At 40.0% G+C, this 11,362-nt stretch overlaps 1 protein-coding gene across 9 annotated transcripts in view; it reads left to right on the top strand.

The window, feature by feature from the left end:
- Positions 1–4,504, top strand: part of EML1 (echinoderm microtubule associated protein like 1) — a 122,957-nt gene extending 118,453 nt beyond the window's left edge. For all 9 annotated transcript variants that reach the window (XM_008629747.2, XM_017729067.1, XM_017729061.1 and 6 more), the window contains 2 exons: positions 2,526–2,656; positions 2,944–4,504. In XM_008629747.2, the coding sequence (XP_008627969.1) occupies positions 2,526–2,656; positions 2,944–3,069 (257 nt within the window). In that variant the 3' untranslated portion in view covers positions 3,070–4,504. The remainder of the gene's footprint in view (positions 1–2,525; positions 2,657–2,943) is intronic.
- The last annotated feature ends 6,858 nt before the right edge of the window (positions 4,505–11,362 follow it).

Here is an 11,362-nt window from a genome sequence, read left to right on the forward strand (position 1 = left end):
AAAGACTTTAAAAGCACTTACTGATCTATAAACTCTTTCAAGAGCCAAGTGCTGCTGGATACACAAGCAAGGTATCAGTTCATAGCACATGCCCAGATTCGAAAAGAACAGTGTTTGAGGTGAAGGACAGGAACAGAAGAAATCTAAGATACTGTACAAAGCCTGACAACACTGGAAACAAAGCAGAGCTCAGACTGGTTGTGTTCAAAACCAACTAGAACACTGTAAATTGAATAATATGTTTGTTTTAATATATTTATTAATAGCATGCACGATAAATCAGCATGTAAAGCTTGTAGGTGGTGTAAAGCTCAAGGATTAGCAAGTTGTCTTGAGAAGTAGAGGAGTGGTATGAAAAAAGGAAGCAATTCAATAGAGCCAAAGAGGAGGCTCCACACTAGAATGGCAGAACCCAGTTGTACAAATGCAGAACAGATGAGAGTAGATCTGCACAGAAACATCAGATTACTCTTGCATACAAACTGAACATGAGTCAACCACATTATACTGTTGTAGGAAAGGCAGATACATTAGTGGGATGTGTAATGAAAAGGATGCTGTGTGAAATGTGAAGCAATCATCCATCTATCAGTATCTGCTTCAGTCACAGCTGGAATGGCTGCTTCTGGTTTTTGCACATTGGACCAACAGATAATGTTCTGACTAGCAAGAATAATTAATTATCCATCAAAATATTGTTCTGGGAGAAGAGATGTAATGAATGAATTTTAGAGAAGAGGAGGAAAAAATAGCATGGCATCAGTCTTTAAATGAGAGAAAGAAAATGGTCTCTTTTATGTGTCTGCAGAAGATGGGAAAAAATAAGGACTACTTTTTCAGCAAGGGGGATTCAATTTGCATATTCATAAAAACTGATAGTGAGGCACTGGGATAAATTTTGAAAGAACCAAAAGATTCAAAGAAAAACCCTGCTATTATTCTTTCCCCATTTCAACATGGCAGTCTTGTTTCTTTAACCATTTCCTTCAGGATTTATTTCCAGCTTGTCATAGTGACCTCTTGGGAAGACTCCTGCATCTTTTCAGCTAGCATTTGATATTCATACAGCCTCCTTTTTGCCAAAGCAGATATTTAAAAGAGCTTTTCTGTCTGTTCTGCATGTCCATAATTCCATGAGTAGCAATTACTGTTTCTCTTTGCAGCTTCCATTTCTTTGGGCCTCTTTTACTATCGCTGATCTAGCAATGAGGTGTTTCCACACACATCAGGAAAGTTAAGAGCAGTCTACAAATCAGACTTTGTATTTTATTTACAGAAATTTGTAATTCCTTAAAAAGACATGGAATCACCTCTTGTAGTGAATTGCTGTGCAACAATACAAAGGCTGTATTTGGGAAGAATCACAGTGATTGAAGGATAGCTGTTCCCATGGTGCATGGCAAATGCCTGCTGTGGGGTTAAAAGTATCCCAAAGAAGGAGGAACTGAGTGTGCCTGTCCTGCCTGCAGGAGTTCTTAGGGGAGTAGCAACTCTCTCACCCTCACCTGCAGCAGCACCAGAGGAGGAAGGTGCACTCGAGTGGGCAGGGCTGCAGGGGCACACTGCAGAGGATGGGTGTCTAGGACAGGCACTGAAAATCACAGCACCAAGACAAGGCAGGGGGTTTGCCAAGTCATAATGGCAGAACACATGCTGTGACTGAAGATGACAGTGGTCTCTGAAAGCTTGGTGCCCTTTATGTTGAGTAGGGATTAGATAAAATCTAAATTAGAAAATCATAACAAAAAGAAAAAAGCCCACAGTACTTCATACAAAATCCTGAAATTTCAATAACTGTGTGGATTTTAGTAAAATTGCAGTTTATTACAGGCAAGTATTCAGAGGCTTTAAAGATGTGGTGCACAGATTTGGTCTTTGCACTGTTGACCTTAAAGTTTAATTTTAAGACACCACTTTGTGCAAGAACAGCAAAGAGTACAGTATGAGGGGAAGGAAGAGAAGTACTTACAGTATAACAAAAGCATTTAAAAACTATATAGTAGGTTCTTCAGTTTCCTTTCAAAGGATCTTTTAATTAATAAATAATAATTTGAACTATATAATGTCTTGTTTAATAGGTTTTAGACTTTAGTAATACAAAGAAAGTGCTTTTGGATCATGCTCTAGTCTAAAAAACATAACCCATGTAATGTGAAAAAAGTGTGTTAACTCATACATAAGCAGAAAGGAAAATAAAAGCAGTAACCCTTACTTTTCCACATAACCATATAAAAATTCTTTCAGGCTCAGACACATGACTGTCATTCACCAGAATGCTTTTTCTCAGAGTAAAAAGCACCTTGCTGACTAGAGGGAATAAAGCATTTTTTTATGTGCTTGATTACCTATTAGGATCTGGATTTTAGCTGGTACGGAAGTAAACATTCTGACTCAGGTGCAGTTCTTTTTTTTTTGGTTTTTCTTTTCCTTAAACAAGTCATCCTTTATTAATATTTTAACAGAAACTTAGGCTGTCACTTTTATTTCCATTATAAAACCCTTTCATTAGTCCCTCTGTGTTTCAGGTGTATGGCCTGAAGGTTCAGATGGTACAGATATCAATGCTGTCTGTCGATCACATGGAAGAAAACTGCTATCAACAGGAGATGACTTTGGCAAAGTACATCTCTTCTCATATCCATGCTCACAGTTTAGGGTAAGGTATTTCCCAAAACTTTACTCTTGTAGTTTGCACAAATGCATTGAATGTTGTTTTCCTAAGAACAAAAAAAAAAACCCCCAACACATTAAAACAGGAAGAATGGGAGCATTTATACATCTAAGGCATTTATTTAAGGTTGATTGGGACAGTAATTAAATTTAAAAGTTAATATTAAAATACTTTAGGAGAATGATGTGATGCCTTGGTTTCATTGTCACATGAATGTTCTAACGAGATGCTTTAATGACAGCTGCTATTCTCACTAATATGGTGTTTTCTAGGCTCCAAGCCACGTGTACGGTGGACATAGTAGTCATGTAACTAATGTAGATTTTCTCTGTGAAGACACCCATCTCATCTCCACAGGAGGAAAGGACACAAGTATTATGCAGTGGCGAGTCATTTAAAGGAAACATCTGCATGAACATACACAGTTGAGTCGACCATGCACAGAACTTATGTATAAATTGTATATTTAAAACTTAACAGTATGTTTGCAGTTTAGCCTGGTCACTGTGATTTTTGTTTAAAAAATTCTTACAAACCTCAGGAAAATTAAGCCCTGTGCTGGTTACCTTACTCAGTCTAGTATTTTTTTTCATTGTGTCACACCTTAAGAATGATCGTTCTCTGTTGTACAATATACAATGCAGTACAAGATTAATATAAGAAATGTGGCTTGACAGTTTGCAATACAGTGGTATCAGCAGAATGTGACTATCTTAAATGTTTTCTATAAACACTGCTAAACTGGTCACAAAAATGCCTTTCAAAGACTGTATATATGTGCTTATTTGTTTCACTATCTACACTTTGTACTGTATATCTCCTTATTTAGAAAAATCTATGACAATGTCAAGGTATTGAACTGTTTCTGCTGGAGACTGATGAATAGCTACAAAAAGTATAAACTGCAATGTACGATGCAAAAATTAGTATTCTAGACCTGAAAATGTGAATGCTGGTGAATTTGCATTCTCTTGGGAACAGCACACCGTGGGTGTCACCCATGAGGAGTTGTGTTCCTTTTCCAATGAATCAGCAGGCTTTGTCCCAATTTGACCTGAATTTCTCAGCAGGGCTTACAGATGTCTGTGTGGTTCAGGTAGTCCGTATGAGTTTAAATTAAAAATCTTTTTACTTGTATATGAACAATTTCTTTTTGAAAACAAAACAATAAAGCTTGGCCACATCCCCATTATTGGTTCATATATTTAACTAATATGTATATTAATCAGCATGATGCTATATTGTACATGTATAAGATTTTAGCAGTTCATAACAAATGGTAAGGCCATCTAGCTTTACTTTTTTATGCTTATGGATATTGTATATTTGTATTTTAAGACCAAGTAGACCAAGTCTAAAGATATCTTTTTAAGTGTACCATAAACCTGCAGAGGGTAAAGGAAGACTTGGAAGCCTACATGAAATATTAATGTGTAACTTCTGGCCCCTGTGTTTTGTGCATGGATGGGTATTTATAGTATGAAATAAGATTGTGTTTTGCAATGAAGTAACAGTGGAGGTGGTATAAAATGGTTAAGAAGGCCTTATCAATGTTGATTGTGACACAGATTGAAATGTATCGTTTACTATGAGGAATGTATCCGAAGAATTTTAAAAGAGGAGTTCTAAGTGGACTCAAAAAAGGTAATATTAAAATTTTGCTTGTAATGGACAGTAAATGTTAATTCTCTGAACTCTAAAGCACTGGTTGTTTAGAGTGGTTGAAATGAAATTGAATCAATAAATTTTGAAACTTTTTTATTACATCTCCAGCCTCCTACACTGAAAGTGCAGGACACCAATAAACATGTATTAAAGTGAATTCTCAATGCATTCTTCCTGTTTAGTAAGGTATCTTTATTTAAACATGATATAGAAGAGACAGCCTTTTACTTAATAAGACACATTTGTGATTTCTGAATTAGAGATGCATTTGAAAACATTCAGCAATAAAATCTAGATTTTGGGGTACATAATTTCATGTGTGACCATGACCCTGGGGACATAATGACAGTGCATACCTAGAGAGTGGAACTCCAGCTTTGCAGCAGGGAAGGATACACCACATGCTCTCACCTACAAGCTGCCTTGGTCCTGCCTCCCAGTACACATCTCCTATTTCTGGGTACTCAGCTGGTGGAATGTTGTTCACTGCTCAGAGTTATGCTCATGGCAAGAGCTCCTGACAATTTCTGTGTTAGTAACTTGTCCTCAGGCAAGACCTTTGAAGGCCATGGTTTCAGGGTCATTTTAATCAGGTGTTACCTGTCACTGTCACTGAAGGCAGAGGTCTTGATCCCAGCTGGTTACTTTGATCCCATGCAGTAGCAAAAGAGTTATTGTGGCCATAAGCAGAACCCAGCTGGGACACAACAACTAATGCAGACAAAAACCCTGTTTCCTCAGTTTCCTCATCTGATCTAGCTGTGGAGCTGCATGAGTGCTTGTACTGAGTTTATACAGAGAAAGGAGCAATGTAGAAAAATAAATGGCCAGAGAAGCACCAGAACAACTTCTTTTAATAGTGATGTTAGTCTCCCTCTTCTTGAAGTGTGTGAAGCTAAAGCATAATACCCTTACCCTTTCTAAGGTTAATCTAGTCATAAGAGTCCATAACATACAAGTGACAGGTTTTCATTGTGTCTGGGTGCTTGGTTATCCACAATGCCTTCTGTTTGTTGATTTTTTTTAATTGCTTTTGCAAATGGGGTGCTTTCAAGTTTTCTGCTTTTGGAACTGTAAGTGATTTGTCATTGCTTGCAGCAGAGAAAACAGGAATTGCAAATTGGCTTGGCTCATTCTGTTTTCATCCTTCTCTCCTGGTGCTACTCTTGGGATATAGTAAAGCATTTGTGATCCCTTTCTTCATTTTAAACTGTTATCCTTTAGAAGAAATAGATGAGGAATACTGCAAGTTCATCCCTAGGGTTACTGATCAAAGAGGATTTTCAACAATCCCATCCCATCTGTGCCTCTGCTGCTCCTCTGTTTCTGACTTTTGCTGTTAAATGTGTCTTTGTTCCTCTTTGAAAACCTGAGAAACGTATTTAGCTGAATTGGCAAACGGTGGGTAATGTCTTAAGCTAAACATCCGTTTGATGACTGTTAAAGTGATTCTCCTTTCTTTATCCAGGAAACTGCACAATTTTGCTATTGTTATAGTTAATCTTCAGCTCTCCTCTCTTCCATCCTTGTTCCTTTGTTCTTGCATTTATTTGTTTTCTCAGGAGTGTCTTCTTTTTCACATTAAAAGAAAAAGAGAACAAAATAAAGAGTTATGCCCTAACTTTGCATATTTTATTCTCTCCAAAACACCTGAATTCTGTACGTGATACTCTGTCTGCAGCAGCTCTCTTTTCCTGCCCTACCAAGGAGCGTCAGGCTGCTCTAAAGTCCATGGCTGAAGACACACCTGGGCTTCTGCTTCTGTCCCTTCCCTCCCCTCGTCCTGGCTGCAGCAAGTGCAGTGTTGCTCACTGAAGTGACTCATCTCTTCATGTCTTTTGTGTATCACTGTTGTCTACCAAGCATTCAGATACTCCCCTTCAACTTCCTTTGGTTTCAGTTCCCATTTCTTAACTTTTCTTCCCTTCATTTCTAGCATTACTTTTCAGCTTCCAGGACTGCATCCATTACTGGCGCATGTTGCTGCTGTTACCTGCTCATAAAGCCAGTGGCCCTGACTACCTCTCTGATAGCTTTGGGGCTGTGTTCCTGGTTTCTTATTGTATCTCTGTTCACACTTCTGTGACTTGCACTTAGGGATATCAGTGAGTGCATCTGCTTTTAGCCCTTTGTCCCTGCCCTCCCACCTCCTTGTGTGGGGACACCAAGGGGACCAGCACCGTCTCATTGCTTTTCAATTGTCTCTGTTTGTCTGTGGGCAGCCTGTAATTTGTATCATGTACTTAGATTTTGAAATATTTTTAGGGAAGGGATTTTTTTCTCTGTTTTGTGGTATTTAGCAATGGGATTTTAGGATCCTGTACTCACTCCAACAGTATGACTGTCATATTTGTCCAAAATTATGAGCATGTGTTCAGGTAATGCTTCTCTGTTAGGGTATTCAAAGTGATTAGCTACTGAAATTGATAATATCTATTCTCTTAAGTCTTAAATTATTCAGAAAACAATACAAATGCTTTCAAAATACTTCTTTCTCCCTCTTTTATACACTTATAAAATAAACATAGACTCAATCTGGTTTTTAGGATCATTGCCCATTTCCAAGTAGAGACTTTAATTATTTTGTTTGCCTCTCCTGCATGTCTTCATATATTTATTTTACTCAGAAAGGATGTATATTTGTATGATATCAAAACTATAGCCTTTTTCAACTTAATCTTATATGTACTATTTTAATTATTTCCTGAAAGATGATTATTACGTAAATATTTCTGATAGTGCTCAGTTTTGACAGGTTATTGAAACCTGAGAAGTATTAACAATTTCCAACAGACGAGCTCTACAAAGACCAGTCACAATATAAAAAAAAAGTTAAAAAAAAAGGCAAAGAAAGGAGATAAATGTAAAAGAAAATAGCTTTTGCAATGCTGGTGAATTAAAAAACCCTACCGTTTCAAATTATTTTTAAAAATTCCATGTGGAGCAAATCAATTTTGTTAAAATGGATTTTTTACTATTGTAATTAATATGGGATTAGTTAATTCAAGGTCATATTTCCTACGTGAAATGTTTGGATGACTGTTATTCTTCAGAAGATTTAATATTAGAGGATATTATTTTCCTTCAGAAGTATTCATGTGACAAGAGCTTGCAAGGGCAAACAGCCCTATTTTTGCAAGGGTTTGCATTTTTAATTTCTTCTGGTTCTGTTCAGGGAAGCAGGCAGTCTTTTTGCTCTGTTTTCTACTGGAAATAGGGCTGTTGACAGATCACTCAATTGCATCCTCAAAAAATCCTGCAGATGGCAGAGAAAATGTCACTTTAATTACTAAGAAAGAACAGTCTTATGCGAAGGCTAAACTGAAATCTTTTTCTCCCATTGCTGGCCGGGATTCACAGCTGTGCCGGGGCAGTCTGATCAGTGCCATGCAGCTCCAACTGCAGCAGCCTGCCCTGCAGAAGAGATGCCCCAAGCCAGGGCACCTCCTCATCCAGAAGGTGGGAGATGAGGAGCGGGCTCCTGGGGGAAGGACAGAATCGCTCCCAGACGTCTGATCCCAAATGGAGGCTGCTGGATATGAGGATATGAGCGGGTCACGCTCTTGCTGGGAGAGGTTTATGTTTCTCCTTAGTCATGAACTTCTGCAGCAATTTCATTTTTCTTAATGGAACTACTTTGCCCCCTGAATTCATTAAATAATTGCAGAAGACTAAGTGCTAATTTGCATGGAGGTATCAATGGCAGTGCAGCCAAAGCTGCCATCTAGCTCTGAGTCCGACAGACCTTATTTGAGTCAGCAGTGATAATGATGAGCTAATCTTCAAAAGCCACTTCAGAGACCTTCGTCAATCAGGATGGTTCACAGCACTGTGGATCCCCCCATTTTCTGCCAAATGTGGAAGTATAAGAAGGGGCCTCCTTTCAGCAGAGCCTATCAGTGTCACCTGGCGCTGTAGGTGTTTCTTTGGACCTTACATTTTGTCTGCGTTGTTAGGAAAGCTCGATATCTTGGACTCAGTGGTTCCTCCCCATCAGCTTCACAGTCCCAATTTAGCACAGGTTTGGTTTTACCATCTTTTTGCTGACTACAGACTACACTAAACGAGTTTAGACATTTCCATTTGTTTGTAGTGGACATACTTGTTCTTAAAGGCTGCCTCTTTGGGTCTAGTCTGAGGTGCTGAGCTCAGAACCGTAGGAATGTTGACCTGCTTTCTGGGTCTCCATGCAACTGAGTGGGTTTTTAGCATGAGCTTCTAAGAGATGAACATTTTTTAAATCTGCCCTTTGGAATTACCTAGAATAAGCATGTAGCCAGAGGGAAGCAGATTCATCTGCTCTGTGGATTCTGTCAGTGCTACACGAGCTGCAGTTGCTCCAAATTCCAGGTTGTAGGATAAAGAAATCTCCTTCAGGCTGTTCAGTCATTATGGTTAGAAAGAAAGAATTAAAAAGCCTGGGTGAGTTCTGTAGCCACGTTAGATTATTGTAATTTGCTGTTGCCTTGCTTCGCCCTTGCACTGCAGAGATGTGCTGAAGGGGGAACAGTCTGCATGAGCCTGAAGAGAACTCCTCTCTACAAAATCAATTGCCTGGCTGTTCTTTCTGGATTCAGTTTCTCATTAAGATAAATGTCAACATTTCAGGGTTCCCTCCTGCCTGCCCCGCTTCTCCTTTTCATCAGCTTTCATTGACATTATAATATCAAATTTATGACATCAGTGTATAACCGCAGGGAAAGTTATTACGCCAGAGGTTCAAGTGTTTTGGCCTCTTTACAGCACCTAAAAAGAGCAGAAGCTGAGCTCTGTCTGAAAGTCTCTGTGTACAGCTTGAACAGTTGGAGAGCGAGCTGACAGGAGGCTCAGCCCAAGTGAAAAGCCTGTGGCACTTCCCATACTGCCGTATGTAGAGCTCCTGCTCAGCAGAAAATCTGGCCACGCACGGTGCAGCAGCCTGGAGAGCCCCGGCTGCCTCTGACTTCGGGAGCACAGCATCACCTTTGTGCCAACATCCTTCCGACTAGTTTTGGGTGAGAGGGAAAACCACCTTTGGCCTTGAAGAGGTCTCCAGGGTCTGCCTGCAAGGCAGAGCTCCTCCCTGCTGCCTGGAAATCTGCAGCTTCCTGCTTCAGCCTTCTTAGTGATTGTAAACCCTGCTCTCAGAAGGCATAACAGGAAAAATAAAAGTGCCAGTGAGCTCCACCCTTTCCAAGAGGAGGCACTGACTATCTCCCTGAGAGCAAAGTTGGACTCCCATTTTCACTGGAGGAAGTGTAATAGAATAGAATTAAGGTACATCAACAGTCTATTTTTCCTACTTATTCTCTGTCCTTTCCTGTATTACTTCTTTCCCTTCTTCATGATTTCGTCATTTTTTTTCCTTTTCATGTAATTTCCTTTCCTCTCCTTTTCTTGTTAAAATAAAAATCCCAAACTTACGTAATTCCTTCATTTTTCTGTAGTCTCCATTTTCCTGTCCCCTTTAGCTCCTGCCATACACTTCTGCTACTTGATTCTTTGTTCCACTCTCTTCTCATCCTTTCCTCCTCACCTGAGAACTGGGTGAAGTGTTGCTAAGGGAATCCAGGTGCAGGCAGTGGGTAATGTGCAGTCCCTCACCTCCAGTGCCTCACCACCGCTCCTTCGGGCTGTCACAACAAACCTGAGATGGAGCCTTTGCCAAATGGTACCAAAGATCGCAGGGATGTGGTGTGGGTGAAAACCAAACATCTGGGACTGACCCCGTCTGAATTTTGGGAATCTTTGAATCTCGCTTGGCGCCTGAATTTGGTAATCATGTTCTTTCTGCCCCAGCGAGGTCTCTGTGAAATTGTACAACTTCATCTTTGGCAAAAGTCATGTTGCTGTCTGAGGAACAACTCTTTTTAGAAAGAAAAGCATATATGTATTACTGGATGTGATATAATGAATTGATATAATGAATTCCTCTCAAGGGTGACTTTCACAAGGCTAAATCCTCCATGCTTAGGAAAAGCCTTCCAAAAATAAGTGTGTAAAACAAACTGTTGTGGACATCTGTTTTCCTTGAAAAGAGGTAGTTTTGTGGAGAAGTTCACAGGAAAGCACCAGAGTTTCAAGAGAAAGCTCTGAGCTGGACAAATTCAGTGGGGAAAAAATGACCACAAGACTCTTGCTGCACAAGCCTGGACATAGCATGGACTGTCTGAGAAAAACATCTGGATGACCTTGAGCTCCTGATAGGAGGATGTTTGCAGAGGATGTTGCCCCAGGTTGTGTGACTGTTTAAGAAGGGCATCCTCCTCCTTCTCCTAACATGCAATCTCTGAAGTGACAAACAGAGCAGCTCCCAGGGCAGTTTTTGCAACGGGACCCAGAGGCATGGCAGCAGATCCATCAGGGTTTGCCATGAGGGAGGCCTCAGCTGGGAAAGATGCAGCCCTAGGGACAGCACTTCTCTTGTGCAGGTCTTTGCTGGGCTGTGCAGGAGAATTTGCAGTTAGGGAGGGGTGAAATAAGGAGTGGGAAGACCAATAAGGACAGCAGGATGGAGGCCACCCTGGTGGGTCAGGATTTCCCCTTGGGCAAAGAGCAGGTGAATCGACAAGACTACAGTCAAAGATTATATATTTTTTGATACAAATTATCAGCTTTAAGTCTCTTAGAAGACATACAGTTCTGATTGCAATATAATGTCAGATTTGTCCCAGCGAAACAATTATTACATGGTCCAGTCATGTCTTTCTGTGAACACAGTGATCTGGTGGTCAACCAACAAATGTTGATAAGGAAGCCTTGTGGATTCTGATACAAGAAAGATTTTTAACTGTTCTGGTTTTTGTACCTTTAGTGGCCAGGAAGATTGGCATCCGTCTTTTCTGTCTTGCTTCTTTCTGTAAAAATAAATAAAACAGCAAATATAATCGTCTAGTAACCTCACTGCATTTCTGCATCACTTCTCAACCACCTCATGGGCAATTAAGCCTCCCAACCCTTTGCAAGGGTAGACATTGCACAAGTTTATAACCAGCTTGCCCAGGGACAGAGAGTACCTGTGCTCAGGAGGCAGTGCAGGTACAAAGC

The sequence above is a fragment of the Corvus brachyrhynchos genome, unplaced genomic scaffold (genome assembly GCF_000691975.1).
Source record: "Corvus brachyrhynchos isolate BGI_N302 unplaced genomic scaffold, ASM69197v1 scaffold1, whole genome shotgun sequence".
NCBI classification, from domain to species: domain Eukaryota; kingdom Metazoa; phylum Chordata; class Aves; order Passeriformes; family Corvidae; genus Corvus; species Corvus brachyrhynchos.